Source organism: Polyergus mexicanus, unplaced genomic scaffold (genome assembly GCF_030449975.1).
Source record: "Polyergus mexicanus isolate NDT 795.1 unplaced genomic scaffold, iyPolMexi1.0 SCAF_7, whole genome shotgun sequence".
NCBI classification, from domain to species: Eukaryota; Metazoa; Arthropoda; class Insecta; order Hymenoptera; family Formicidae; genus Polyergus; species Polyergus mexicanus.
In genome coordinates this window covers 10,834,464-10,848,559 of record NW_027223327.1, presented here as the reverse complement: position 1 = coordinate 10,848,559, position 14,096 = coordinate 10,834,464, and the positions used below count along the sequence as shown (strand labels likewise).

At 35.6% G+C, this 14,096-nt stretch overlaps 1 protein-coding gene and 1 long non-coding RNA gene across 3 annotated transcripts in view; both read left to right on the top strand.

The window, feature by feature from the left end:
* LOC138935026 (uncharacterized) overlaps positions 1 to 6,796 on the top strand; it is a 172,442-nt gene extending 165,646 nt beyond the window's left edge. For both annotated transcript variants that reach the window (XR_011447206.1, XR_011447207.1), the window contains exon 5: positions 6,337 to 6,796. This is a non-coding gene — a long non-coding RNA (uncharacterized lncRNA). The remainder of the gene's footprint in view (positions 1 to 6,336) is intronic.
* Positions 6,797 to 12,558: 5,762 nt separating this feature from the next.
* Positions 12,559 to 13,978, top strand: Csl4 (exosome component 1 Csl4). Its single transcript, XM_070299270.1, has 5 exons — positions 12,559 to 12,940; positions 13,017 to 13,132; positions 13,219 to 13,467; positions 13,549 to 13,630; positions 13,690 to 13,978. The coding sequence occupies exons 1-5, from the start codon at positions 12,904 to 12,906 to the stop codon at positions 13,806 to 13,808; spliced, it is 603 nt and encodes a 200-aa protein (XP_070155371.1). The 5' UTR covers positions 12,559 to 12,903; the 3' UTR covers positions 13,809 to 13,978.
* The last annotated feature ends 118 nt before the right edge of the window (positions 13,979 to 14,096 follow it).

Genomic DNA, 14,096 nt, shown 5'->3' with positions numbered 1-14,096 from the left:
CGATGGAATAATTGGTCTTAGCTGAATAATACGTGGATACTACGCATCTCAAACGCGGATTCAGGATTCACTTCGCGGGGTATGAATTAGCAGTTCTCTCTCTACCTCAAGAATAAATTAATAGTTCCGTAGACAGCTGGCATGGAGTTTCGACGATTAGTACGTGCGCGGCGGGCACGAACGTCTCTCAAGTGCTATTCGTGTTCGACTGTTATCAAAGAACCATCCATCGAGGTTTCATGCTCGCTTCATGGAATAGGGCCGATCTTTATTCGCTCGTTGCCGACCGTTGTTGCTCGCAAGTTTTAAATCTCCGCATTTTAATTGCGTATTAAATAAAAGCAACGTCGTTTTTAGATACCACCTAAAACATTTTATTTCGCGATCTCGCGTGTCTTTGAGAGAATTCAGGTTTTCTTGCTAGTCGTTATTAACGATTTCTCCTTTGGCCGATTATTTTAATTACGAACAAAACTACACGATTTATCACGAGAAAAAGATTTCTCTGTGCATTTCATTTTATTTTAAAAATTCTTTCTATTTCTTTCTATTTCTTTCTCTCTCTCTCTCTCGCTCTCTTTACCATAACAATTTACAGCAAATATAACTTATTTTTTTACAGTTAATTTAAACGATGATTAATTTATTTTGCAAAAGATTAATATAATTTAAGAAGAAAGAAATTTCTTCTTTGTTCAAATAATAATGAATATAATTTGCGTTGAGAATTTAATAAAAAGCGATTGTTAGCTTGTGCAATAGCAATTCCGTGAACGACGGTCGTCATAAAGTTCCGAGATGCGAAGAAGAACGTAAGAGAGACCACGCGATGATCAGGCGATTTTGCCTCGGAAGAAACGCCTGGGCTTAGTCACGAAAGTATCCAAAACGACGGTTGACGAATCATGTCGTAAACCATTTTGTTTGTGCGAAAGAGGCAGCTCGATTGCCTGGACATGGGGAATTCGAAGAGAAGACTCGCGGGAGCCACGGGCCCCCGTATCCGCTAAATGTCAAGGTTCCTCCGTAGACGGGAAGAGAAACGGATGAACCGGGGATCCCCGATTGGCAGATTTGAGCGCGAAACTTCCGAAGAACCGCGGATAATCACCCACGAAGTGCTTAATGACAGGTCATTAATGAATAGCCGATCGTTTCGTGAATCGCAGGCAGGTAGAGCCAAAGTGGTCGAAAGTATAATTCGCTCAACGATCTCTACCTTTGTCCAACACGAATTGGCTGGCTCCTAATCGAAACGCGGACACTTTCGCGGAAATATGCATGGACGTTTAAAAAAAAAAAAATCACGGCGAATTTATGTAATTTTCGATGTTGTCGATATGCAAAATTACACCGATTGTCAGTTTCGTGTGTTTACAGCATCGAAATATAATCTCGCGCGAATTATATCAATTCAAATTTTTGTTTCTAATGTTACATTATTACGCGTCTAACATTAATCTGAGAAAATTAATTTTTGAATCGAGAAAATTAATTTTTGAATCGAGAAAATTAAAAATGTCTCTCATTAGATTTTTTTCAAACTTCGAAAAATCAAGTTCTACGCATCTCTATGGCTCTCGTTTTAAATATCTTCATCTATTAAAAAAAAAAAAACAAAAAAAAACACACACAGAGCTCTCAGTAAAATAACATAATAGAAACTCGCGCTCGTTTTCTCCCAGAGGAACACATACCATTTTAAAAGCCCGAGGGCGAAAGGTATTCCTGGTCGAAACGTCGCTGCGACGTGGACGATCCGATTCCGTTTCGTTTGCCGTGATATATATCCGATCCGACCCATTCTCTCGGCGATAATTACAGGTTACTCGTGCATTAGACCCGTGTCTAAAACAAACCGCTCCTACATCTACCAATAGTTTAAAGCCGCGGGGCGTGACTGTCCCGTCGGATTTCTGCGTGTATCGCCAAGCTCCTTATTGCGGCAGCATCTGCTATTTAGACTGCGACGTCAATTGGGGGATCGAAAGATCTCGGTCGAGGAAGTTATATCGCGATATTTGCACACCACACGGATACGAATATCATTGTCATTATAGATATCCCGAAATCCGTTCTGGATTAATAAACAACGCAACGGCAAATTAGAAAAAAAAAAAGATAACTCATCGTGAATCAAAATTAAAATTTATTTATAAATGATACTTCTTATGTAATTTCAATGGGAAATATAAGCTTGCGAAAAATATTTTATCGAGCATTTTTCGATGTATCGTGTAAATGATTTGAATGCAAGAGTTAGAAATCATATTACAAAAAGCAGAATTATATCGAATCACCCAAATGTATAATGTAAATTAAATTACATCCCGTTATACAATATTTGCATTTTTCTGCTAAGCGCATTTATTGTTAGACAGACGTAATTCTTTGCCATCGATTCAAAATCATTATACACAGCATAAGTGCTTAGTGATTTCCCGAGTTTATCATCTCAATCATCGCACTGAGTTGAAATCTCGGTTGAACATAATTTCAGTTTAGATCCAATTAGAATTCTTTTCTAAGATAAATCGACTGATCATCACTAGTAGATATATATCGAAAATGAAATATGCCTCTCACTATTAAATATTATAATTAAAACATTTTTATATAACTGTCAAGGCATTTCAAATTGCTCTAATACATTAATTTATATTTATTTTATATTATATTATCAATGTATTACATTAATCTCTACTGATATGTTACATTTAATCTTTATGTGATACATACTGTTTAAATTTTTTTTTAATAGAACATTATATATATTCAATTTATTATTTATAATTGTTCTACGACCTTCCCGATTAACCAATTTGAAACGTAAAATCTCTCATTTCTTATATTTCTCTTTTATAATCCACGCCTCTCTCTCCCCCTTTATATTAACTATCGCGAAAAGATTCGCGAATAGAATGACTTGCGCGATCGGACTCGGATTAGAATAGCTGCTGAAGATGCTATCGATAGCGTTCTAGTGGAATCGTACGCTGGCGTTCATCATAGAGGACCTATCTCTCTTATAAGTATCGTAATTCTCTTCATCGAGCATAAGCTCGAAAATATACATACATAAAGAAATCTCGATCACGTTCTCTATCGAAGAAAAAGAAAAAAACACGATACTTTAGAATGAATAACATGAAATATATAATTTGCAGCGTATATTTGTATAAAAAAAAATTATCTAGGTATTTAACTAGAATGTGACCAGATTCTTAAATCGCAAAAATAAGATATATTCGCATTATTAGGTCCGCGATCAAGAATATTTTTCGCCTCGTTTACCGTTAAAAAATTATGGTATCGAAATTAGAGATACATCAACTAGAAAACTAGAGATATATAAACTCAAACTAATAACTGGAGATGTATAAATTCTTAAAAAATTTGAGATTTTATTATTTAAATCGTGTTAAAAATTTGTCTCATAATTACCAAGATTTATCAGATTCTAAGGATTGAATGAATAAGCGATACACATGTTTTCTAAAAGCGAGGCTATCCAGAAAAATGAGGATGTCTGAGAGCACCTTGCGTTTAACACGAGAGAGACTTCCACCTGCGATTATTCTCTCCTTTTCCTCTTTTTTCTCCTTCCTCTTTTCCTGATCGTATGGGTTAGACGAACATATTACGAAGATCATTATAACGCGTGCACGGTCGAAATATTTAGTGGAGTCTCCATCGGAATTAGGGGGCCCCTAAGCATTGTAGGAATTTCGTTTTTCTATTGCCTTCTGGGGAAAGAGGGTGGGACCCGGTCCTGTTAGAGAGTCCACGGTATAATCAACATGTCAAAATAGTTTCTCGACTAGAGCTCGGTCCTGCGGCTCTAATATATCGTCTGAATGAAACTACTTTGAAGCGATCGGACATCAGGAACGTAAATCCGCAACGTGGCCCTTGATACATCGCGGCGGAAATTAATCCCATAAATTTCGTATAATAAATTATATGGCAAATTGATTATACGATATATATAAAGAGACCAAAAAAGAACATATTTTTAATAAATCTTATAAATATTGATACTAACTGTATTCCGTGATTGTTAACAGTATAAGATAATTGATAAAATATTTTATCAAATTTTAGCATAATTTAAAATTAGTTAAGACGTGTGACTGAACTTCTTCCTATCAGCCATTTTTTTACACATACAAAATAAGTATATAAAATAGTCGAACGATAAGTACGTTACTGTTGTGAAAGGAAAAAAAACTGAGAAGGGAGAGCTATATGAGAACTATACAGGTCAGGCGGCCTCCCGGGGTTAAATGAGAGGGCGTTGATTATGAATTTAGAAGGATTCTTTAACCGCGGCGTCTTTAATTAAAGTTAATTACCGTCAGTATCGTTGTTCGCTACCCTAAACGTCGCTAACGTTTCGTCTCTCGCGGTATTAAAGAACCATATGATTACAAGGCGAGATGGTCGCGTGATGGATCTCTCTCGACTCGAATGTACAACAAGCCTCGTTCAAACTATTTCTCTTTCCTTCCTTCTGTCCGCTCGTCAAAAATCAAGAGGAAAACGGGAAAGGGTTGACATTCCAAGTATTAGAACGAAAAATCGAATAATGGGCAGACTAAATATGTAAAGTAACTAATTAAATAACTTGTATACAAAACTTTTTTTTTTTTTATCTAAAGCTGTTTTAATTTAAAAAATCTAATATTTGTATTAGTGTAAAATATTTTAAGATTGTGTGCTACATACGTGTGAGATTTTATTTCACTCTTCATGAAATTTTTGGTGGTCCTTTCAAATTCAGCGAGCCGAAATAACACTCGATTTCAGATAGCGAAAAATGTCGAAACGTCAAAAAGCGAGATACCGCGATGCGAGACAACAGGGGTTGAGGATCGAGGCGTGTCCCCAACAAGATCGAGATCGACGATCCTCTTACCTGGGACGCGCCGCGTCGTCTCCCGCGAACGACGCGCCAAGAGAAGAAAAAGGGACAGAAGAAAAAAGATATATCGGACAGCGGAAGATTGGGATGGGATGAGGTAGGGAGGGGGGGGGGGGAAACGCTAATAATAATAATAAACAACGATATCGACGGGGATTAATGCTCATCTTGATAGATCGCGCGATATACGATTCGGACTTCAATTTCGGCCGCGATGTGCGCGAACTCTTCTCTCTGGCACAACCGAGCGGCATGAATAATTCAGGCCGAAATAATAATGTGTGCGCGTGCTATAATCATACAAGTCAAATATAATTACATCGAGACACACGCGGAATGAAAGAACGGGATGGCAGACGACTCGGTCGCGAATAGTGAAATATTAACGTGTCAGAAGTGCACGCTCGCTTCGTTATCGACAACATATCTCGCGATTGTGTCTATTAAATTACAATTGCTGCTATAATTAATTGTGACTTTTTCGTCAACAAAACAGCTAAAGCTGTTTAGATATATTTTATTAGATTTATTTAGATATATTATAGATTTGTCTTTTAAAATATTTGTTTTTTCAATTGAAACGGAAGATGTAGACGTGAATCGATAAGAATTTAATGGATGAAAATTTGTATAAAGTAATCGCTATCTTCCTCTTTTTTCCTCTCTCTCTCTCTCTCTCTCTCTCTCTCCCTTTCTTTGTTATTACAAAAATTCTTATCATCGGTGAACGGATCAAACTTAACGTCACAATAAATGTGACAGTCCGTTCTGAGATAAGAATGACACCCACGCGCACAGGTGTGAATCTATCCAGGTCATTCGAACGGCCATTCGAACAAATGATTGTCTCTCGTACGGACGTCGTCGAATTGAGTCTCGAATTGATTCCACGATGACGGCATGTTTTCGACTACGCCTATCTGATTCTATCTTTTTTTCGGCATCCCGACCGCGATGAATAATGCATATCTCAATTACTAGCGTTGCTATCCCATCATTGACGGATCAAAAGAACGCGGAGAGAGACTTCTCGGCAAATATACAACACCACAGATCTTTATTGTAAAAACTGGTCCACGGTAAATGAAATTTTATATTACGGGTCATCTGTGTGTCATTTAATTATAGAACAATTCGGGAATAATTATATTTTAATTAAATACTTTAACTTAAGTTTTTTAACAATTTTTTCCAAACACTATTCACGTTTTATTTTAAGATGGTGGAGATATATATTTATAATTATAATATTAAGAGAAGTTTTTCTCCAACTAATGACGTTATTCTTATCGATAAAGTTTTCTGAGACTCAAATAATTTATTGCCATTACCACTGACAAAAAAATCTCTCGAGTTAATCACACCTCGCGATTCTTCATTCTACATCATTACATAATTGCACGTTATTTCAGCACATCGGTTTTCAGCGCAATCACGCGAGTATACGAGTAACTGCATCGTGCTGATTAAACGTCATCCTGATGCATGGATACTCGTAATGATCTGCCAACCGGATATCCCGAAGAAAAAATCCGCATCTACTACGCGCGCCCGCGTATGTATATCTATGTCGCAATCGCGAAGCTAGAGATTCACATACACATCCGTTCACGGCGATGATAACGACACGTTTGATTCCCATAGTCATTTTCACACATCGCAACCACGTAAATACGTAATTGATCCTAGATACCGATCCGCCTAAATAATCTCGAAATAACGCGGGCGCTCTCCTCATAATAAAGTACCCAAGGAAAGATAGAAATATGTTAAATTTACATGTTTTTTTTTATTTTTTATTTTTATGCATATCATCGAATAGATACGATAGAATTGTCTTGAGACTCGTTAATAATATTATAAAATCAATAAATAGGCCGGAGAAACTAAACTTCTTTTTAACCTTTTTTTTTTTTTTTAAGTTGTTATAATTTGTAAAATATTAGATTATGTTAGAGGAAAATCTCTCTCTTTCTCTCTTCTCGATTTTTGTATTTGAAATCTATGTTCGTTTTAAAAAAAATATCTCGAGAGAAGATGACTAAAAGAGATGGATAATGTGAAGGCTTTTTGATAAATTAAGCGCTTGAACATAATTGTCGGTTAGACAATTCGATCAGTTGCAAAAGTGGACAGGAATTAAGTCGCGCACGAATATGCATATACATACATACGTCGTGTTCTCGTGAGCTTAGTCACCTCGTGCTCGATACGATCGCGTTCGCAAAGAGAATAAAACGACAAATTAATTTGCTCCCGGCTATACTTTATCTACCGCTTAAATGCAAATCGGCAGCAATTCGTCTTGCTCATTCCGTTGCCGTGAGCAATAAAATGTTTTCGCGAATTAAGATGTTAAACCGACCGAACGTGGCGATCCGCCGGAAAGAAATAGGACGGCTCATTGTGAAAATTAAAAGAAGAGAAACGATAAGATTAGAGAAAAATTCTATGAAACTAATGGAAATCTTATCGCGAAATTTTGAAAAACTTTATACCGCATATATCATTTAGAAAATCAAATTAACCAAGTTATCTAATTTATTATCGTAACTATAAAATAAAATTATAGTACATTATATTGTGTGATTTTTATAACAGATAATGGATTTTTAAAAAATTCCCAAAATTTTATTTATATTAATATTCCGTATCAATTGTGAAAATTAAAAGACATCAAAGTGACATGCGATCGTTCACGCTTAACTACCTATCTCCGTGAAAATGTTTCTCTTCAAAAAATAAACTTTACAATACATTATAAAATGTTCATAACTCGAGTTAGGGTCGCCACACATGATCGTTCTTTTTATATCCGGCTTACATCTGCCGTCTGGGAAGAATAAGCGTATCACGTGTCGACTATTAATAATGTCGGAATGAAACTTTTCGCGGTCTCTACGATTGTCATCCTGTGACGCGACAAATTCCGCAACGCCACACCAAAATCTCTCGAATCATCCTGATCATCCTGCCTTGCTACTATAGTAGCACTGTTTTGACTTTCACTAAATATCAACGAAGCTTCGCTTCCGTAGGCTTCCGATTCAATTGATATCGCATTTTAAATAGATAAAGAACTGCTAAAATTGCCTGACCATTCTATCTTTTTCTACTTAAGAATTAAATTTTGATGAATTCCTGTCGCTGTATATTTCGGTTTCTTATGGCATATATTCCGAGATTGTCTAATTAATTGAACTTGTCATCACTATATACACAATACTGTATCTCTGTAAATTTTTGACAAACGTACAATATTTTATTTTAATTATATAAAACGATAAATTTATTAAATCTCGCGGACGATTAACGTTTATGAATGTTAGATAAGTACACGAGAAGAGTTATCAGGTAGATGCGTGTTGATTCTCTCGAGAATCACATGTCTCACGCAACCGGTCTTAAGCAGTCCATTCGCGTATCGTTTACTCTATAAAAACTCACAAACGACTCAATTCTCGTCCCGCTGCGATCCCTTTTGTCCTCCGAAATTCGTCGGGAACGTGATCAACATCGCGGAGCGAACTCTTATATCTAGATTCCATCTTACCGCCGCTCTCTTCCTGCTCCTTCATGTATTCGTCCCCGGGGAAAATGAGCCCGACGACCAGTCGCCGCGATCCGGTTCGCTTTCCCCGCAGGGCCCTATTCAGTGCCTCCTGTTCGGCGCATGTGACGCGGCCGCGATTTTGGGCCCGCTCGCGAGCATCCGCGTACGTGTCGCGCATGTGCGAGCATCTGATACAGCCGTAACAAATGACATCGTCGAACCGGCGTATAGTCTCCGGGACTTTGGAGCTATATCTCTTCATCTCGCGAGCGACGAGGACGGTGCAAGTATTGTCAAGTCCGACGAAGCCGCGGGCCTCGTCGGACCCGGGACAACACTTGGCCGATCGGTCAACAGGCTGGTCCGGTACAAGGATTGTCGCGCCGACATTCCCGTTGATGTAAAGGAGAGCCGGTCAATACTTCCGCCGCGGTTTAAGGGTGGCTTAAGCGGGCCCTAGTTAGAAGACATGACGCCGGGTTATGAATCCGACCGGGGAAGACTTTCGTTGTAACACGTGTTGCTAACCGGTTTCACCTTAATTGTCTTAAACGGGCACCATCATAATTCTGGGTTTATCTCTCGGGGCGGCAACGCCGTGTGGCTCGATGCCGCGACGTTTTTCGTTGTCTTCCACTCGCGGCGATTTCATAATCTAACGGTAATGATCTCGAAATCGACGAAACAATTCCTTATGCCTTATACATATATTTGAGAGTAGTAACAAGAATAAGATAATAGAGATTGAACTGTTCAATGGTGATACGTATTATAACTGCGAAAGCAAAGCGAAACTTGACGTTCCTATTATCTTCTTATTATCGCTAAAAGGGACTTGAATTACCAGACGAAATAAGATAAGATAAGATACATGATTTACAATATAAATGTCGACATTTTCTCAAAGCCCTTTGTAAATTATACGGTAAATTTTATTTTTCCATCATTATTATAATTTATTATTATAATTTTCTATTCTTACTTATTTATTCTTAATTTCTATATTCTTCTATTTTTTTTTATTTCTGAAAAAAAAATATATATAGACACCCTTTTAATATAAAGAAACTTTGTTTGGGTCATATTTTATCAGCGAAGGTTTACAAGGCGCGGTAAAACATGATACTTGATAAGATACGAAAGGCCGGCCTGAAAAATTCGGGACCCCGGGTCGTGTCCTGACAATCGTGAAGGAAGGGCCGGGGCCGAAATTAGGTTTGCGAGGCACGTTTTTCCCTCGTGAAGCGGCGCGAAGAGGACGCGGCTTTCGGTTTACTGTGCGACGGTGTCAGGATGTTAACCATGAAGTATCCATCACTGCCTTACCGAGAAGTCCACGGAGACACGACGGTGTTTCGACTTCGGTGGATCAAGTTAGATAAATGTAATAGTCCATAGTTCAGCTTGCTAACAAGGCTAGTCCTCCCTTAGATCCGAGATAAAGCCGATCCAGCTGACTCTGCTGGGCCGCTCATAATGAGGCCTAGTAAGAACCGATCGCCGATTAAGGCATTCTTCGGTGATACTTCATCAATCATTCGAATCGCCGCCGAATTCGTTATGCAAAATTCGCGCGTCTAATATTTACGATAATCTCTCATACGAGAAAGAAGGACAATAATCGCTTCATCGTTGAATGTTGAAAAAGAATTATAAAGAAGAACCACGCACAAATTTCTATGACAGTCATTATCTTTTGATACAGAAAAAACTAAACGGCCTTGTCTAATTATGTATATATAGTTAGTTATAATTTTCAATGAAGCCAGGAAAGAGCCAGTCACCGCGATAAAAATGATCATGCATTTTCAACGATTTGTAGTACTAGTTTAATAAGTATGCAAAATGACCGTTAATCTTATCGCTGGTAGTTTCAATAAGACGTCATAGAGTATTTGATTTATGCCCGAAAATAATTTGTTAGCCGCGCATTTTTTCGATTAATGATGTCGATAACAAAATTATTACTCGCCATCGTGTGTATAAAGTGCTTCAAAATTACCGAGTATTCTTTAAAAGATATCATTATGAGTACATATATATATAAATTCAGTTTTTTTTTTTTTTTTTTTTTTTTTTTTTTTTTTTTTTTTTTTTAAGCAAAGAATTGAGAAAATATTCCAACTTTCAACCTCACATATCAAAATTAAACAAAATTAAACAAATAAAAATTTTACTAAAGCAAAAATCATTTGATATTAATTAATGAATATTATTTATTTATTATTATATGTTTGCTTTTAAAATTTAATTTGAGAAACTCTTTACTTTTGATCGCTACTTTTAGGAATCATTACTCACTTAACTATTATTATATCTCGATATCATGGTTAAAAACACTTCGATAAATTAAATTAGGTGAGGAAATACGTAATCAAAGAGATATCTGATTTTTTGAGACACTCGATATGTATCTTGCACGTTCATCTAAAAACCGGATTTCTCACATATTAACGGCTCATCTTTCGCAATGTAATGAAACGAGGTCCGCGAGATACATCGATACGCGCTTCGCGAAGCAGCTTCCCACGTGTTGATTAAGTTGAAATTTATTATTAAACCCCACCGCGATACGTGGCACTCGCAGCGCGATGCGATCCGCACGCAGCTTTACGACGAGAAGCTTTAATTTTCTCGGGAACGCGCATTAATCATTTATCGGTGATTAACTCATAGCCGCCGATAAAACTGAGAACGGTTCTCGATATTGTGTACAACAATCAGCGAGAGTTGATTTGAAATTTTTTCAATATTTGCTGTTACGAGAATTGGAAAAATTGTTTATACCATTATTCGTTTATGCCCCATCGTATTTTTGTATAAAAATCATATTGCATGATAATACGGTTCGGTTTTCGAAATTGCATTCAGTTTCAAAATACATGTAAGAAATGTATTTTTAAAAATACACACACACACACACACACACATAATATATATTTAAATAAAATATATTTAAATAAAATTAAATATAAATATAAATGAAATTGTTTTAAATATAAAAAGACATATATTTTGTGTTTACGTTTATATATCTTTTAATATTTGCATTAATTAAAGTACGATAAATAACCCCATACTATATTAAAAATTTACTACTTAATTGATTGCAAAAGTATAAATGTTTAATATGATTGTCCATTTTGGATCCAATTTTTCGCGATATTATTCTTTAATATCCTTTAAATTTAATTTGCAAATGTAATAAAAAATTTTATAAATGTAAAAAACATATATAATAAAACAAAGATATTATAATTTATTATAATATGATTTATTATACAAATATTTATATAAATATATTTATTATAAATTTTATAATGTATTGAACATCCCGATTATTCAGATAAAACTGTAAGTGATGATAACTTACCATCTATGGTTGACTAATAACTTTCATAAGATTTTCCGAGATGACGTTAGTGTACGGAGAATGTTTTTTCAAACGGCGTAATTATTATAAAAAAAATAGCAATCTCTAATATAATCTCGTGATAAGTCGAATATAACGCTTCGATTCATTTTTGAACAAATATCTCAGTATATTTATTATGATTTAATTATTATTCTGTATATATTATAATCATGACCTCTTCTCTAACATCATCTCGTCGTTGCGCAGCAAAACGCTACGAGATCAGAAAATAGCGAACTCGATTTATTTATTATATTATTTACATTATTATTTCTAATACCTGAAATAGTACAACTAATGCAATTAATTACGACGAGATATACATACTTGGTAATAATGGCATCGTACGTTCTTTGTACTTATGATACCCTGATGCACTTTGGCGCGAAAATGACGACGATAACATACACGAGGATAATATCGGTCAAAAACGTTACAAAGGCATTTACGAAGACTTTACGAAACACTCCCGACAATTCTTCGCGCGCCAGATTCACTTTTTCGATGGTAACAATCGCAAAAATTGCGGAAATATACGAAATCTGTCGCGTCGCGACGCGGTAGAACTGTATCGAATGCTTGCGATTCTCGAAGTATCGAAACGTTACCGTGACGTCACCTCGTCGAGTTATTTACGTTAGTCACGTGATACTCGAACAACCGACTTCAATTTAGGAGTACGTTCGGAAATTTTACATGTAAGATAGAGTAGCCTTTAATTGGCCAATCAGGATAAAAGGAGCAAAGATTTCTTTGTCCAGGATTTTTTAATATACCCTAGCAGTGATATCGTTCGAAAGAACATATGATTAACATAACCTTTAATTGAAAGAGAAAGACCCTTTTTTTATTAAATTAAATTAAATGTTTTTTACACGATAAATCGATTTGTATATATATCATGATGTCTCTCACATAGATCATTGATAAATTATTTACAACAGATTAATATTTTCTTTAAATACAAATGTTTAATTATCGATATAAATTATATATTAACAAAATAAAATAATGAACGAACAAGAAGAACTTATCGTTTGTGTACCAGGTAATTATTCGCATTTATTTTTAGTGATTTAAGCTTCGCAAACACGTTAAATAATTTTTTAATCAATTTCTTACAGGTCAAAGATTATGTGTATCTGACAAAGTTAATATAGCCGGATCTGGGACATATGAGCAGCAGGGTTATATTTATTCGAAGCTTGCTGGCATTGTAAAATTAATAACAAACGAAAAAGTTAGTTTCTGTATTTTGGAAAAGTAAAGGAGTCTTTCTACTTGAAATGACGGAATAAATATATTTTTAAATGTATATTGTTGCAGACTCGTACAGTTGAGGTACACGGTATAACGGAGCAGAGTATCGTTCCTGCACCAGGGGATATTGTGACAGCTGTAGTCACTATAGTTAATCAGAGATTTTGTAAATGTAGCATCAAATGTGTAGGTGACATAGTATTGACGAGACCTTATAGAGGGATATTAAGAAAAGAAGATGTTCGAGCAGTTGACAAAGATAAACTAGAAATGTATAAATGTTATCGACCTGGAGATATTATTCTTGCAAGAGTTGTATCCTTTAAATTTATTCTAGAAAATAATTTACGCATCAATATTATAGTTACTGCTTTCTTTTCCTATATTTCTTGTCAGATGCCAATGACAGAAGCACATACTTATCAATTGAGTACTGCGGAAAATGAGCTAGGAGTTGTTATAGCACATAGTGAAGAAGGTAAAGATATTCAATATAGCTTTTCCTGCCTTTTTGTAATAACAATTTATTTTACACAGGCGTAGCCATGGTACCAATTAGCTGGACACAAATGCAATGTCCAAAGTCTTTGTGCAAAGAATTCCGGAAAGTTGCTAAAGTTGTACCAGAACATGTTGTGGCAGAACATACTAAATAATAAGAGACTTACGAGTAATATATTATTTTTCCTATTGCAAAGAACACTTTCGCCCATTAAATAATTTATATGTAAGAATTTATATAAGTGAACAAAAACATCTCTAACTCTCATGTTGATGTCGCTGGAAATAATAGATCAATAATAATTTACAGCAGTAAATAATAAAAATTTTTGACCATTTCTACAAGTCACATGTATATTTATATTCTTTTCCATCCTCCTACATCTATATATTTTTTCTTTTTTTCTTTTTTCATGGTTCAGTGGTAATGTGTGTGTGGCAGC

Excerpts from the sequence above, each read along its gene's own strand:
- Csl4 (XM_070299270.1), top strand. The coding sequence starts at position 12,904 with ATGAACGAACAAGAAGAACTTATCGTTTGTGTACCAG. Across the intron at positions 13,133-13,218 it reads AATTAATAACAAACGAAAAA|ACTCGTACAGTTGAGGTACA; the intron begins GTTAGTTTCTGT and ends ATATTGTTGCAG. Across the intron at positions 13,631-13,689 it reads TATAGCACATAGTGAAGAAG|GCGTAGCCATGGTACCAATT; the intron begins GTAAAGATATTC and ends TATTTTACACAG.